This window comes from Phlebotomus papatasi, chromosome 2, assembly GCF_024763615.1.
Source record: "Phlebotomus papatasi isolate M1 chromosome 2, Ppap_2.1, whole genome shotgun sequence".
NCBI classification, from domain to species: Eukaryota; Metazoa; Arthropoda; class Insecta; order Diptera; family Psychodidae; genus Phlebotomus; species Phlebotomus papatasi.
The window spans coordinates 16,146,096-16,163,478 of NC_077223.1; the positions used below are offsets into that span (position 1 = coordinate 16,146,096).

The following is a 17,383-nucleotide window of genomic DNA, read 5'->3' on the forward strand; positions in this document are numbered from 1 at the left end:
AATTTATTACGATAATTATCGATTAATCTTTAAGGAGTATCAAAATATGAACATTTTCTCTCCAGTATTTATAGAATATTGACTGAATGGGTAAAAATTATTTGAGTTTGAATCCTGATACTAGTTTCTCGAAATTAAGACAATATTACGTATTGAAATCATAGAGAAAACTCATCGGGTCAAAGCGTCATTGTGCTCATTGAGCTATTCGTAGAGAAAATTCAATTTATCAAACTTGAAAACTTTTCTGTGAGAACATGAAATTCCCATTATTCCGTCATCAAACTGTTTTATCTCGTGGGCGTTAAAAATGTAACGGAAAAAGTCTACAATCTTAACTTAAACTTGACAAAAAAAAATTAAATTTAAGAATAAATTTTACTGCCTTTAGCCTGAAATTTGATAACGTAGCAAAATTTTTCAATATTTTCACTCTCTAGCACACTCTCTCTCGTGATTCATAGTAATATAAAATGAAACGATACTAAAAGAGCCATTGAAAGCCATACGATAAATTCTTAATGATTTTCACCATTATACTACCACCCCAAAACCCTTCGACTAATGTCAATCAATGAAATGGACTCTTTGGCGATGGTTTATTCGTCACACATTTTCACAATTGGGGTGATAATCACAGGGACACTCCTGAAATAACTGATTTTGAAGAATGTAATTGATTGACTGTTTATTAAAAATATGATTTTTTGTATTACAGTAATCACTGAAAAACAATTCTCGTAAATTATTCATTTTGTAAAAAGGTCAATTTAAAATTTTCCACTCAATAAAATATGTTTCGAATCCCTCTGAATGAAGCCGCATCGTTTCGTGTGAAATACCGAGTTGAACTTCGAGAATTTGCCAGAAGAAAAAAATTCTCAAATAGTGATCTTGAAAATTTTATCTACATTTTTCACAAAATCTGCGGACCTAAACGAGAAAAAACAATAACCCGAGATCAATTTGCTGAAATAATTGAATTAATTGTTAAATATGACAATGATTTGCTACGCAATCGAGTTCTCTGGACTCTCTGTGGATCACTTAAACTAGAAGTTACTCCTGACATTTGGATTCAAAGCATGGAGATTTTCTTTAGTAGTTCTCTCAAGGAAAAAACAAACTATTGCTTCAGAGTTTACAACATTGATGAAAATGGAGAAATACGACGGGAACTCATTCAGAAATTCCTGCATAATTGCTTTATAATGGAAAATTCTCAGGAGAAAGAGGACGCCATGAGGGATTTCATCGGTAGAATCTTCCTCGTATTTAGAACACATCATCCACACAAAATTACCTTTGAGGAATATCAAAAGGGAGTCAAGAGAATTCCACTATTGCTACAATTTCTAGGCAATTGCCTTCCAGATACCACAAAAGAACAATTTTTTGATCTCCTGCTGGATAAGAAAATCATTTAAAAAGAAGATAATTCTGTTTTTTGCATCGTCTTCAGTACTAATAAATGAAAATTTTAAGAAAACTGCAAATATATTGCGACTTGTTAGCTAATGTCACCGAACTTTTAGAAAAAATTCAAGTATAATTTTTTGACACAAAGTTATGGAATTTTTTGAATGAAGATATGAAGGGATCGGTGCCGGCCAAAATTCAGAAAACCAAAATCCTGAATGGGTCAAAATCCCGAATAAGTAGGGTCAAAATCCCGAATAATATGGGTATTTTGGGACACATCAAAAATCCAAGTTCTATATAAAATATTAAGCTCTTTACGTATAAAACATAAAACTTCTGAAATTTTATTTGATTTAAAGTGTAAAATATGCGTGAATTGTGAGTGTCACATTTCACTTTTTACAAAACCATCTGTGTGGTCAATTTTGCAGATGTCAACACAAACAATGCTTAGTTTTGTTCGATTTAAGTCACTTTAAAAGTGAAATTTAAACAAAATATGTATGAAAGAGTAAAGTTTAGAACTTCTACTTAAAGGTAAATAATCAGGCTGGGTGAAATTTATTTGCATAATAGCGACTTTTGTCTGTCCCGAAATACCCAACTGTCCCGAAATATGCCACTCTTACTTCTTTACATATTTTGCTATTTTGTATTAATATGCATTTTTCAACATTTTTCGATTAGAATCTTATTCTGGATTGCATAAGGAACATAAATATCTGTATCAACAAGGAAAAAAATATTTGAGAAGTCGTTAAGCTGTTTGAAACTTGAAAGAGCTAAAAAGTGTCCCGAAATATCACACGTTACCCTAAATCCCGAAAAGTCAAAACCCCGAAAGGCTAAAATCCCCAAAAACTAAAATTCCAAAAGCAAAAATCTTGAAAAAAAGCGAAAGGATTTTCGTTTTTTGTAATTTCGACTCTCGGGAAATTAGCGTTCATAGGTTTTTGGGTTTTCAGGATTTTGACTTTGGATTTTGGTTTTCGGAATTTTGGTGCTCGGGATTCTCTCCTATTCCGGATTTTAGCTCATTTGGGATTTTATCATTCATGATTTTGGCTTTCGGGATTTTTATTGGGACCCAAAGGCTTTATAAATATTAACCTATTTTTTTTTAAGACAAAAAATTAATCTTTGTTCCAAAATAAGCGAAATTTCGAATTACTGATGCATTCAAAATTCACGAAGTACTAGAAGTTTTTAAGTTTACATTTAGGAGAGGCACAAAAAATGTTATATGAACCTAATGCAATTATTTAAGTTAAGAAATAATTATTGAGAGTAAGACCGTCTTCAGACTAGAGGTTTAGCTCAGTTCCCGAGGGTCTCAAAATCTTAAACAGCAACCGTTTTTATTGATTTTTCAAAATCTAATAGGTAATTTGACCTTAATAATCTAATTCTAAGTCAATTTTTTCCAAAAAATCATGACTGATAAGGCATTAGAGAAGTTAATCCATATGGCTAAACCTTAGGTCTGAAGCCCGTATAAGGTTATGCCCTACACACTTACGACTTAAGCCGAGAGACAACTTAGTGAAAAATACTGGAAATGAAGTTTAACCATTATTTTAAGTATAATTATTCTAATCCATCTCTCGGCTAATCCTGAGGTCTGTCAAGGCCCTTACTCTGGACATAACCTCTAAAAATCTACAAGAACTTTTAAAATAAACAAAATTTAAAAAAGACTTGCTAATATAAATATTTATTTACATAAACTTATATTTTTGGGAACCTTTAGAACGATTTTAACTATTATATAAATTATAATTATAATTTATATAACTTTTTTTCATTTAAAAAAATAGGCTAATTTATAATCGGAATTAGCAAATAGAGCCCAATGGTAACCTCATAAATTTATATAAAAATAAATGTTCAACATAAGATAATTGCAAAAAAATCAAAAAAAATATTCCGGAATATTTACTTGACAAGCAAAGAATCAACTGATTTACTGTACCATTTTTCATGGAATATTCCGTGGAGAAACGCCTTCGCGACTTTTGTCTCAAATGTTACAAAACTCGACAATCGAATTTAGCAAATCATTATTTCCAACTTTTCTGTCTTCAAAACAACAAACAAACAACAATGGAAAAAAGTTGTTCGATAAATTTCCCAATCAATTTCGTCCTGACACAGCTCTACCTAAATCTCACCGTATATATATTTTTTCCCTTGTAAATCCCGCCCTCTAAATAACAGCCTCAATCTTCCTCAATTCGACTATTTGTATTCTTTTCCACACGAAATTGTGTGTCTCCGTGTCAATAACCATTAGATAAAATGTTGCTAACATTTATCAGTGGACGGAATCACCATAACACGAGGAAAACGGAAAAGAAATCTCTTTTCGTCCTTCAGGAGAATTTTTCCGCAATTTCCTTTTCATCTAATATACTTTCTTTCTTATTCTTTCTTAAACCATTTCATTGTGAATACATTCTTTCTGTTACCATTTATTTTCCCCATCGAGAAAAATTCTATATGCTGATTATTTCGTTTCACCACCCAATACTACGATTTATTGGTCTGTTGTATAAGGCTTCTAATTATACTTGAGAAGAAGATGCTTCATCTCTCTTATACTCAGTGCGAGGAAAAAAAATTCCGCGATATGGTCAATTGAATCATGACGTTTGGCCTCGGAGCTATTTGATGAAAAGTGATCAACAAAGGCGAATGGCAACAAATAAAACAAGCGACGATAAACACATTCAGTGATTTCTCAATGTACTTTCTTCAGATAAAAAGAAAATCGTTCTCACAGGACGCTAGAGGAAGATGATAAATTTATTTTTAGCACTTTTAGTATTCCAAATGTATGGAAGAGCTTGATTGAATATTTGAAGAAAGCCAGACAAGGATCCTGATTACTCTCAAAGTGCTTTGGTATCAATTTTCGCAATTGTTTGCTTTTGTTGCATAGGGGAGATTGAGTGAGTTGTGCACATTTTAGTATCTATCAGGGGAAATGGGGATACTTTGAGCTGTGAGGTTACATTGATTATACGATTTTTTTTGCATATTCATAAAGAAAACTGGGCTTTTATGTAATGTAATTTAGCTGTACAAAACAATTGTGAAACTAATTAAAATATTTATATAGATAGAAATGTTAAAATTCTATCAGAAATGCTATTTTTGACAAAAATTGATTCCAATGTGTAGAAACCTTCAAGACCTTTGGAAGTAATTTTCACCAAAATTGTATTTTTGACAGAATTTTTTGACGTTTCTGAAGATTTTGTCAAAAAAGCAATTTTTGACAAAAAATGGTTCCAAAGTTTAGAGGCCTTTATTATAACTACACATAAAAAAAGTTTGTAAAGAATCTTTGCTAAATCTTCTGAGTTTAAAAAACTTCATAGACTCCAGTTTGTCAATTTAATATTAACGTTTTAAAGGTGTCTACACACTAAAAGCAATTTTCTTCAAAAATTGCCTTTTTTTTAAAAATTCTGACGTTTTTGCCTACAAGGATAGGGGAAATTTTCTTTAAAAAGGCATTTTTTAAAGAAATTGCTCCTAGTGTGTAGTGGCCATAATGAGAAATTGGCTTAATGTACAGTGACCGATTTCTGTACCGAATCGGATGATGGGAGACATATGTCTCAAAAATAAATATTTGTATTAAGGCCTCTACACATTGGGAGCAATTTTTGTCAAAAATTGCTTTGTTGAAGGAAATTGCATGCAATGCTGCAGGTGAAAACGTCAAAATTCTGTCAAAATTGCAATTTTTGACGAAAATTGCTCCCAATGTGTAGAGGCCTTTACAAGAATTTTTAGAATTATTTTGAAATCTTTTAGAATTTGTAGAATTAAAGTAAAACTTTTAAAGACAGAATAATTAAAAAGATATTATTCATCTTTGAGAAACAGAATTCTTTGTTATAATAATCCATTTACTAAACAAAATTTCACAGATTAATCCATTTTTATAAACCACATTTTAAATGAAACCAACAAGAAGTTATGCAAGTAGATCCAAATAAAAATGTAGGCACTTTACTGATTAATTAAGCATTGGATATGAGGTTTATCCAGGATTTTACTGGTCTATTTAAAAAATAAAAAAGAATATTAATAAACAAGAAAAACAATTTTCTTGTTTTGTCTAAAAGTACAACAAATCAATAATATTTTATCTAAGTTGTACAAATTATTCGGAATGAAATTAAGGAAGATTGAGCCTTCTTCTGCCGGTCCACTGCCGTCAATTTTAGTCGCTTATTAACTCACAACGCTATTTTTGTAGTCAATAATTAACATTTCTTAAAAACAATGCCCGACTTTGTTAAAATTATGAAAACTTCTAAATAGATAGGATTATTAAACACAACTTAATTTGCAAAACTAAGCATTATGTAAATTTCAAGGAAAAGTGTACTTTTGGTATATGATTCTTCCAGAAATTCAAATTTAGGTTTTTTTTAATTCTTCGGTTTATCACAAGTTATATTGACGATAATGATTTATTCAAACAAACTGATATTTGCAAACAGAAATATTTGGTTTTTAATTTTATGAGGAATCTATGAACAATTCCGAATACAATTTTTTAAGTTTCCTAAAATTAAGATAAGAAAAAAATACGCTATTTTTAGCTATGAATCAATCAATAAAGAAATAGGGGGGAGCCCGCTACCTTCGAACGACTAAAGCTTCAAATAACTCTTTTTTCCAATATGTTTTAATGAGTTTCACCCATTATAATATTATATTTTTAGCTAATTCAATACCTCAAATTTCCTGAAAAGCTGTGGGTAAAATCCATTAAGGACATATAAAAAAATTAAGTGATCCGAAGCTTTGGTCGTCCGAAGGTAGCGCGGTTTCCCCTATGTATTTTAAGAAAATTATTTATAAAGATTCTAAGCTAAATATACTAAAAACGTTAAATAGAATTACAAATTATTTGTCTTCTCTTCTACTTTTTATGAAAAATAATTTCTTTTTAAATCTTTTCCATCACAATATTTAACATTAATTAATTAAAATCTATAAAATACTTTAGTTCAATTGTCAAATTCTAATCAATTAGAGAATATGATGAGACTAAGGGCCTCGACAGACTTGAAGATTAGCCGAGAGACGGCTTAGCGTAATAATATTCGAAATAATGATTAAACTACATTTCCATAATTTTCCACTAAGTTGTCTCTCGGCTTAAGTCGTAAGTGTATCTAGGGCATAAGATGCTTCAAAGGATTAAATAATGTGCATTAGGTATCAAGTTTGGATTCAGGATTTCATTACCCCAAAAAATAAAATTAAAAATACTCTATGTAATGTCTAAAACTGCCCACAATAACGACATTTCCTATAAAAGAAAGTAAACAGTTTTCTTTTTATACGCTTTTAACTATACGATTCATTCAGCCCATAAATAAATCCCTTGTAGAACGTAGATTTTTTTTTTACAACTTCGTGCTATTTTTGTGGCGTCGTATTAAAAACAAAACACATTCAGATAACTCGTAATTTGCATAAGGCAAAGAACTTCAGCCGAAAATTTCAAGGCATTCGATTGCAAAGAAAGATTTAATGATTTTGTCTAACTGTTCATGAGTCACTTCAAAAATTTTCCAGGAATTTTCTCAGAGGTCTAGCTTCTTAATTTTTCTTCTCAATTGAAACCTCAACTGACCTTGAAGACGCAAGCAGACACTTGAGAATAAAGCGCGAAAATTGGCAATTTTTTGTCAATGACACCAAAGAAAAGCGGTGTCGATATAAATAGATCAGAGATCGAATAAGAAGCAGCAGGGAAAGGTGGAAGGGAGATGAAAAAAAACATTGTTTTGATAATCAATCACGAGAGAATTTTTACATAGTTTGTGACCTCTTACAACGACAAACATCACGAGAGATGTGAAATATTTTGGTGTGTATACTGAAGAGATAAACATATTTTTGTTTGAGTTTTCTTTCGAAGAAAATTGTTTAGATAGAAAGCTTAGTTCTTGATGATTTCTTTAAGCAAAGAAACTTAATTAAGGAGATTAAGGATGTAGGGTAGGATCGATAGGGCACAATGGGGTAATTTGGAATCAAACCTAATTGGGATTTTGACATATCCTCATTGCTTCAAGAGGACAAAGAGTAAAGTAAGACCACGAACACGTACAAGCCCCACACGTATGAGCTCTGGAAAAATATCTTGTAAACAATATTGTAAAATAAATTGATGTTTAGCTACCCTTCTACCATATAAATTTATACAAAAATGCGTTGCGAGTGAAGAGAAAGATCATCTCGAGATAATATTGACCTGATGGGGAGGGGATCATCGAAGACCGGAAATCGATATCTCTTATCGTTTGTCCACTAGCCCGGTAGCAAACTTTCGAGCAAATTAAAATAAAATATTGAAGAAAGATAAATCAAATACGAATAAGTTTACCGACTCATTAGCAGCGAGGACTGAGGACCGATACAGCTGAATAGTAAATTTTAATGGCTTTTCCAACAGAGTGGTTAAACTTTGACATTCGAAAATTCGATGTTCAAAATTTTATCGGTCATAGGATCATAGGTCTGTATTACAAATGGGTACTGATGGATTGGAAATTTCTTCCAAAAAAAATCCAACTTTGAGCAAATCGGTTAAAAATACCCTTCATAATGGTTAAACTTTGACTCTCGGAAATTCGATGTCGAAAATTTTATCGATCATATAGGGGTCATAGGGAAAAACATTCCCCAAATAAACTATGCAAGTCATTGTAAGGAGGCGTCGACCTCGAAACAGGCCTGGGACAAGGTGACTGAATCAAATTCAGAATCTTGCCTTGGACCGCCTTGGGATCGAACCCGAACATCTTCCTGAAGTGGCGGAGGATCGACAAGCTTGAGCTGCTAAACTGGATGTCATGGACCCGCGACCCAATTAGGGATAAGCGGTTGAAATTAATGATGATGATGATAGGGGTCATACGTATGTAGGTACGAAATGTTGACCTAGAGTACATAAAAGAAGTCGTAGGGGACGTTTTCAAAATAAATTAAAAAACATGATTTTAGAAAGGAAGAAGGAGGAGAGGGAAAAAGGAAGAAATATCTGGAGATAATGTTTTTGATTAGGGGTCACCAAAGACCGGAACTTTAAATCTTTTACGGTTCAAGCCCCAGATTGGTGGCAAATTCTAAAAAAACGTATTGTGTACGGTTCTCTCTTTGAGTTCCAGTAGAAAAATTACCATTTTTTTTTAATAAAAAAAAAAAGAATTTTGGCAAAACTTTTATGAAATATTGTGGATCAGTTTTTACCACACAGTAAAAAAAATGTGTAAAATTTTACTACTTATAATAGTGCAAAATCGAACATTTCAGTTGTTTAATTTAAAAATGTTTAAAAAATGCACAACATTTTGGTAATTTATTGTCACGTGATTGAAAATTACCACTATTATCGTTGAAAAATTTTCAACAATGTTGTTTAATTTGAAAATGTGTAAAATTTTAACACTATAATAGTGTGAAATCGAATAAATTATTTATTTAATTGCGATCTGTGTAAAATTTCCCACTGTTATAATCGTTATAATCATAAAAAAATTTCAACAATGTTTCGTGATTTAAAACTGTTTGACAAATTCTAAAAATTACCACTATTATAGTATGATTACAGTTTTTCACATTATTATAGTGTAAAAAAATACACAACTTTATGGTATTTTTTGTTACATGATCAAAAATTAACACTATTATAGTTTGATCATAATTTTTAACACTATTATAGTGTGAAGCCTTGTGTATTTCAACCAAATTTGTTGAATTTTTAAACAAAAGTTGTAGAATTTTGAGACAAAAGTTGTGTAAAAATTGTTGAATTTCCAATTAAGACTTATACTTCAGTCGAGATGCTTTTCATTGGGCAAAAGTCATATAGAACACCAGATATTTATATGCATAATAAGTGTATCGTGAAGATCCGAGCATCAGATGTAATCATTTCGCATTAGGGGGGATCCCGAATACAGGAAAAACCAATAAAAATTTCTAAAAAGGCAAAAAAATCAAAATCTTCGAAATGAAAAGAAAATTCAACAATAAACAGAATTCAACAATTTTTGAATTTACACATAAAAATTCAACAACTCCAAATTCAACATCTTGAAAATCAACAACTTTAAATTAAACAATTTTAAATTAAACACTTTTCCAAATTTAACACTATAATACTGGTGTGAAAGATTACACACTATAATAGTGTTAATTTTTTTTACTGTGCAAGATATCTTGTTAAAGATAACAAGATTTTCCAAGGTTATTACGAGCTATTTAATCAGACTTCTCTTTTTTCTTTTGCCCATCGCAGTGAGGAATACTCAAAATTTCAATTTTTAAAATACCCCATTATTGTACCCTATACAATAAAGTAATTTTGAACAGAATCTAAATTTGAATATTGAGATTTTCTCAAGGTTTTAGAGGGAAAAGAGAAAGACGAAACCACGAAAAAGAAGACAAAGACAAGCTTTTCATGGTATTTTTTTTAATTTATCTGAAAGAGAGTTAAGAGGTGTCTTATAATTCAAAATTAGATTCAGTTCCAAATTACCCTATTGTACCCTATTGCTCACTATTGAAGTTATTAAGAAAAAATCTTCTGTATTTTTTTAAACTGGATATATACATAGTATGTATATTCCTTTTGTATTCTCTCAAATTCACTTTCTTTCCCACCTTTTATACTTTCTCCTTCAATCTTACAAGAAAGACAGACTTCCAGAATAAAACAAGAATTTCCTTCAAGAATCTGATGCACGACAGAAAATCGATTCTTTCTTGCGGACACTTAAAAATTCTATTCACGAACTAAGGCTGAAATTCACCTATATCGAGATTCGTGTCACCCAGGTGTTTTTACTTTTTTTTCCAATTTATGGAAATGAAAGGAAGCCCCCTTTCGTTCTCTTTTTCCTAAATTGAGAAGGAAGGAAACATATGATGTGGTGAGATTAGAGGAATCATTCAAGGAAATTGAGACTATAAAATTTACATAAAAATTCATGTAATACTTCTCTCCCTTTTCACTTTTAAACAAAAAAAAAACACCATTACATAAAATACAATTTGCAAGGAATATGAACAAAAACCCTGAACATTTTTAAGAACACTAATTTATTTTATGGGGAAATCACTTCAAGATAAAAATTCTAAGGCCAAAAAACTACTATTGTTGAGATTTCTAGGCATGAAAAGAGCTGATTGTGTAGCATTTTCTGTTTGTGATGATAATTTTTTTTTTCCAAATAAATAAATCTAGAGATACACTTTCTAGTAACTCAATAATAAGTCAAATTCCTTTCTTATCATTTCTTCCAACATCCGTTGTATGAAAAACTTTATTTCAGTGATTTATAGAAAAAAAACTAAAATGATTACAAAATATTTAAATTGAACTTTGCAATCAATTTATCAAGTACACAGCGATAACTTATCACTTAATCTATTCTTTTTTTTTGGCACAAGTTCCCTTCTTCACTTATAGAAATGAGTTTAAAAAAAGTTCATCAGCCTCTGCAGAAATTCTATATCCAAGAAAATTTCTCATGGGCTTTTCTTCCTTCACCCTCAACATTCCCTTAAACCAAAAAGGGGTGGATGAAGAGGCCACAAAGTGTCGTAAGAAGGTTTTAAAAAGTTTTTCCTCTTGTCTACTAACCTCTCATAAGTTCAATGTTCCATTCAGGAAGAGATATATTATGAGTGGGAGAAGAACCACAATATTTTTCTCTGTCGTGTCTGATCCAATTTCTTTTCCAATCAATGGGCTTGATATATTTACATGACAATTCACATCTTTTTGGGCTTGTTTCAAATTTTAGAATTTTATCTGTCTCTTTTTCGCTCTCAATCTTTTTTTGATTTACAGCCTAACAAATTGCTTATTTATCAGACAATCTTCTTTAAGGTTTGTGATCAACCCACGATCATGTTAATTCCAACAACAAGAGACTGTTAATTGTTAAAATTAGAATAAGCATTTGTCCTATCGGTCTTACCAGTTAATCTTATCTTGCACAGGATTAAGAATAATGTTCGTCTTATTTTAAATACTCAAGAAAAGATTTATTTCTAATATAAACATATCACACAATTTTTATGAAATTTTTCTTAGTACACTAAAATAATCAATTTTCTCAGTACTTTGAGTTCTGGATAATAAGGTAAAGTACCCTCACTCGACCGGTGCATGGGTCAATTTTTTAATGTTTCATGGTCAATTTCGTCAATTTCTATGAATTTGTCACTGGTTCGTTTCGTATTATTCATGGAATGTTAGATTAATGTTAGAGCATACGCAAAATATTATAGCAAATATAAATAAATTGAATAAATAAATCTACCGGTCGAGCGAAGGCACTTTACTTTATATGTGTATTTTTTTTATAATTATATCTTATTGTACTCATTCGATTTAGTTAACCAGCGCCGATCGGTATGACATTCACGGGGTACACTGCGATTTTTTAATCGAATATTCGAGTTCAGAGGATAAGACCTATAGGAATTTATAGGCATTATAGGGATGCTTGTCCACTGAAGAAATGGTCGAGATAGTCCGAGTAGTTTAGAAATAAAAATTAGTGTTTAGTGGTACCCCGTGTTTGGTGGTGCCCCAGTTTCCCCTAATCCTAGCACTTAAGAATGGTCTTCACTGATCGATTATGGTAAATCGGATTGGGGAAGACTATCCTTATGCTTGAGACTCTTGGTAGTTCTTTTCAACTCTCTTCATTCTCATTCCAAAACATCTCTGAATGACATTCAAAGATACTACCACTCTGGTCCAAGTTAACTAGTTTTTTCTCTTTGATTTTTTTTTGTTTTTATTTAACTTTATTTTCAGTAATCTTTTCTTTTCTTTTCTTTGTAAGCAAACAATGTAAGAGGGGCGGACTCTATCAGTTTTAATTATTAAACAAATATCTAATTAAGCGCTAGAATTAAAGAAAAGCAAAGGTCTCGAAATTTTTAAAACCTGAATGGTTTTTGTCTTATTTTTTTCGAAAAATTGCTTTAACTTTTCTTAGTTTGAAATGATTCATTTGTACGAAAGATATAGAAACAAAGGACAAAAATTGAAGGATTCAAAATAATTTCGCTGATCTTGTTTAATTTTTATGACATTGATTAGGGGTAAGTGGAGCACCTTTAAATTGGGGCAACTTTAAAATCAACCTTTTCATTGTTATTTTAAAATAAATCTAAGCCTTATCTTTGAACTGGGGCGCTACATTGCTATATGATTTTTCCGCATATTTATTAATATTTAGGTATTTATTATAGTAATAATATTTCTAAAGGAAACTGGGTTTTAACACGATGCAATTTGGATACACAAAATAATTGTGGTTATAAATAAAATAATTGTAAGGACCAGCTTAATTTAGAAATAAGCCAAAAAATCAAGTATCACCTTAGTTCAATTTTAAAAAAAAATAGAAGCTAAAACTATTTTAAAAGTGCCCCAATTCAAAAGTGCCCTAAGGTAAGTGTGCCAAATTTCGGCATAGTTGCATGCAAGCATCAAAGTCTCAAGTTTGAAATGTAATATCTTTAATAGAAATTGATTTTTTTTTTCATTCCTTCTACTTTAGGAGTGTTTCTTAGAACCTTGTAGCCAGTTTATCGTCTTTATTTACTCTAAACTCATTCTTAATACATTTTAAAATGAATAAAAATGTAGACATAGCTTTGGTGCCCTATTTCGGCCACCTTGATTCTCATAGTTCCTTGCCCTTCAGGAATTCTTCCAATGCCTTTTTCACATCATATCGTTCGTCGAAGCGACATTTTTTGTTATTCTTTTGCATTGTATAATCTCTAGAGCAGACCTGTGCTCGTTAAAAGTCATGTAATATCGGAAATTTTGTGTTGATAATTTTAAAAATTACAGATAGCCATACTGGTAACACTAATCCCGCTCATTCACGGTGCCATGATACAGTAGACTCTCGCTTATCCGTGGACTCTTTTTCCGGGTGACATAAAAAAATCCGTGAGGCAGTTGAAGTTTCAAAATTTTGATGACACATTGTTCTCGTTTTGGGTTTTTTTTGTTAAGCAAATGTGCTCTATACTGTAATTCTTACTCAGTGTAACTTTTTTGGACAGTACGCATGTTTAGAGAGACTGTCGGATTCAGCCAGGTCAGGATGCACTACATGAATTTTCAATGTAAACAAAAAAATCGTTGGATGTCAAACAATTTAATGGATATCACTCTCAAAATCCGTATGACATTTTGGTCCCGCTAAATATTTTTGCGCCAAAAAGGCATAACAAAAATAAAAACTCATATAGAAAGAAATTGTCTTCTTGATATCTTTGTCGGGAAGACGGATAGCTGTTCACTACACATCCTTTTACTTGAATCTTGCAGAAATACAAAAAAAATTAAATGCAAATATCAGTTCAAATGGAAAGTTCTTAAATCGCGCGCAATTCAACTGTGAAAGAGAGATAGAGACACAAATATCTCACTTTACAAACGTCTGGAGAAAATTCTCTGAAATGTGACAAAATATTTTCTTCTCTATTTTATGCTTCTTAGCAGGTCGTGTCCCTTCTTGTAATATGTACTTTTGCATTCCTTATTAACCAAAATAGTGTTGTACAAAAAAGTTTTTCTCAAACCTATCCTGAATTTTGGGACAGCTCAAAGGAATATGAGTCATCCAGATCAAAATTTGATCCCAATGTTTTTGTTGTAATATCGAAAAGTATTTACAATTACCCCAAATAACTGTATTTAAATAAAATATTAAAAGGATTTTCTTGTGAAAATGACATAACTCTAAGGAATTAAACAATTTTCACATTAAAAATTGACTCATTTTCTCTACGTGAATATTAGCGGCATTGCGAAGAGTGCGAACAGGCACCACCAAATTCTCTTCGGCTTTTCTTTTGGCTTAGGCCTGCTCTAGAGTATGTAAAAACTAAAAAATCATGGAAATTCGAGGAACAAAAAAAATGGCCGGAATTGCAAGCTGGCCGGAATTTGGCATACCTACCCTATTTCCTCCTAATAATATATGCATTTATCAAATTGATTTCTAAGGTTTTTGAGAATACATTATTAAAAAAATAAAAAAATAAGACCGTCTAGAGCTGAAGTTTCTTTTGTATTATTGCAAGTATAAAAAGGATTGTCTCTGTCTTTTAGATGGTAGCTCCGGTAGCCCTAAGGGAAGTCAAAATTGAAGGATATATCGATTAACCCTCAAGGCTCCAACAACCTTAACTGACGCAATTTCTCAGTGGAAAAGGAAATCACAGACAATAATAACTCTAAGCATAAGACAAGTACAAAATATCTTACCATTTAGCTGTTGTTTCTACCCTCAAGCTGTGGTAGGACACAGTAAATTGGAATTTAGCCGCCCTCTTGTTCACTCTCTGGAGTCTCTTCCAGACACTCCCCATCATTTTGCTTAATTTTCACTCACAAACGTCACTGGCAGGATATTTAACGTTTAACATTTGCACATTTTCCAAAGGTAGCCTCTGGAGGTCATTTGTTGGGTTCTTATTTGGTAAAAATCACTGAAGAATTTGCAAAAACTGTCTCCACTTGATTTTTCTTCTTTTTTTTCGTTGAAGGTTAGGTCATTGCAGACTTTATTTCTTGCGTTTGTCTCTTCACTCCCGTGATACTCACGAGGTACCTCAAACTGGCTTCTCACGCAGAAACCTCTTAATTCTACTCACTGATAAGAATTTATGAGAAATAAATGTGTGAAAAAATCTGAAAAAATTCAATTCTGATGAGACAAAAATCTCAATGGTCACTGAATTTTACATGTTTTTCCCACGTTTTTTGCCACTTTTCACACGTCACACCGCCCAGATGATGTCACTGGTGAGGAATTAGACAATATTTGAGCAGTTTCTGGCTACTTTTTTCACCAAATTTCCACAAAATTTGCAAGAAAACATCATCCTCCTCGCACAAAGTTCACGTCAAAACTGAGGAAATTTTTCTTCAATGGAGATCTTTTTTATTTGTTCGTGACGACTCAGGGCGAATTCGTCGATTTTGGGACAGTGCTCCCTAACCTCACTTTTTTCCGCGCGAGAAAAATTATCAGAATTTCTTATTTTTTGAGGATTTTTTTTTACATTTTCCAAGTTTTATTAAAGAAACAAGATAAAAGAAAAAGTGAAGAATAGTTTTTAGAAATATATTCAAAGTGTCGGGGTTTTGTTTGTATGATTTCGCAAATGTTCGTCATATGAATCGGTACTTGCTCAATATTTCCTATTTAGGAACTAATTTCCGGTGAGTTTTTTTTAAGGCAAGAAGGGAAAGTATCTTGCCAGGATTTAATATTATATTTGTCATTGTCTTTTGCAGAGGCCTCCAGAAGACTATCAACAGGAAGAATCCTCTGCCACTGGACAACACAACAGTTCAATCTGCCTTAGAATTTGCCCTTCAACGTCTGCGTCCTGTGAATGAGATTGAAGTGGTCCCCTCCAGTCGGACAGACAGTGGAGTTCATGCCCTTCATTCGACAGTTCATGTGGATCTTCAGCGTCCCAATGGCAAGCCATATGACCAGGACCACATCACAGCACTTTTAAATCAATCCTTCAAGCGAGATGACATCTTCATCAGGATTCTGAATACAAGGCGAGTTCCGGATACCTTTCACTGCCGCTACAGTGCCAAATCTAGGTCCTATCTCTATCGTGTGGCAATTGCTAAGGATTTCCGCGTGGCTGAGAAGCTACAGAGCCGTGCTGGGAGGCTGAGTTTCATCCCAATTGAAGAGCTCAACCGATGCCTCTTTGTTCCGTGAGTATTTCCTTAGGTACATAAGGTAAGTCTGAGATTAACAGTATCCTTTGCATGTGCAAGAAATCCATCTCTGGACATCGAGAAGGCAAAGGAAGCAGCAAAGCAGATTCAAGGCTTCCACGATTTCCGAACTTTTATGTCCACATCGAGAGACAACAAGAGGGATCATCCATTCTTTGCCCTGAGAGAGATTAAAGAGATCTCCATCAGTCCAGGAAAGCCCCTGACAACCCAAGAAAATTCCTCGCATGCCCAGGAACTGTACAATTTCTACGACATTCGTTTTCTGGGACGTTCTTTTGTCTACCGGCAAGTTAGAAGAATTGTAGCGACTCTGCTGGCCGTTGGGGAGGGTAAACTGACCCAGAAGGATGTGTATGAGATGCTAACCATTCCCAGTAAGCACACTTGGCCATCATCTGTTCAAATCGTCCCTCCGTACGGACTCTATCTCACAAAAGTCACGTACAACGAAGAGGACTTCCTGTTCCCGGAAAATGAGTCTCCTGGAGAAGATTCAAGCACGCCGGCAAAATCTTCGCTCCTGTGACACTCTAGTCACCTTTGCAGATGGTTCGCAGGTGATTGAACGGGCGTCTGAGGTGATAGCTACCGGAAAATCATCATTTGGCTTTGTTGTTGACACAAAACCCGATCCAGAAGCTGCAGAAATCCTCCCAGGCTGGCTCTACCTCGGCTCCCAGGACGCTGTGGAGATGAAGCAACTGATTAAATTAGGTATCACGCATGTGCTGAGCGTAGGGATCGAATGCCCAATCTTCCTGCCCCATCCCATTGAGAATCTTCACATTGCATGCCTAGATGTTCCGGAAAGCCCCCTTTCTGGTGCCCTCCGGGAAGCCAGGGAGTTTATCAATGATGCGAGGCAATCTGGACGCGTTCTAGTCCACTGCAATGCAGGAATATCAAGATCAACAGCCATTATCATTGGCTATTTGATCCTGGAAGATGGAATACCCTTCACTGAAGCCCTGGAAATGGTCAGAACCAAGAGACCTGCTGCCAAGCCCAACCCTGGCTTTGTAAAACAACTCCAGGAGCTCTCCATTAAAATTCTAGGTCACTGAACTGAATAGTCTTATAGTAAATAAATAGAAAGAAAAC

The 17,383-nt window shown here is 33.0% G+C and overlaps 3 protein-coding genes across 4 annotated transcripts in view; 2 read left to right on the forward strand and 1 right to left on the reverse strand.

Moving 5' to 3' along the window:
* The window catches only part of LOC129802797 (EH domain-binding protein 1), a 36,017-nt gene extending 20,581 nt beyond the window's left edge, over window positions 1-15,436 (reverse strand). Inside the window, exons 1-2 of one of the 2 annotated variants that reach the window (XM_055848899.1) lie at window positions 15,257-15,430; window positions 14,777-15,164 (exon numbers count right to left, since the gene is read on the reverse strand). In XM_055848899.1, coding sequence (XP_055704874.1) covers window positions 14,777-14,883 — 107 coding nt within the window. In that variant the 5' untranslated portion in view covers window positions 14,884-15,164; window positions 15,257-15,430. Of the gene's footprint in view, window positions 1-14,776 lie in introns of both variants that reach the window. The other variant, XM_055848898.1, reaches the window with a different exon arrangement.
* A 50-nt stretch (window positions 15,437-15,486) lies between these two features.
* Window positions 15,487-17,382, forward strand: LOC129802809 (tRNA pseudouridine synthase-like 1). The gene is made up of 3 exons (XM_055848909.1): window positions 15,487-15,736; window positions 15,812-16,255; window positions 16,319-17,382. The coding sequence occupies exons 1-3, from the start codon at window positions 15,690-15,692 to the stop codon at window positions 16,806-16,808; spliced, it is 981 nt and encodes a 326-aa protein (XP_055704884.1). The 5' UTR covers window positions 15,487-15,689; the 3' UTR covers window positions 16,809-17,382.
* LOC129800262 (uncharacterized) lies at window positions 16,975-17,346 on the forward strand. Its single transcript, XM_055844537.1, has one exon. The coding sequence runs from the start codon at window positions 16,975-16,977 to the stop codon at window positions 17,344-17,346; it is 372 nt and encodes a 123-aa protein (XP_055700512.1).
* Window position 17,383: the final 1 nt, after the last annotated feature.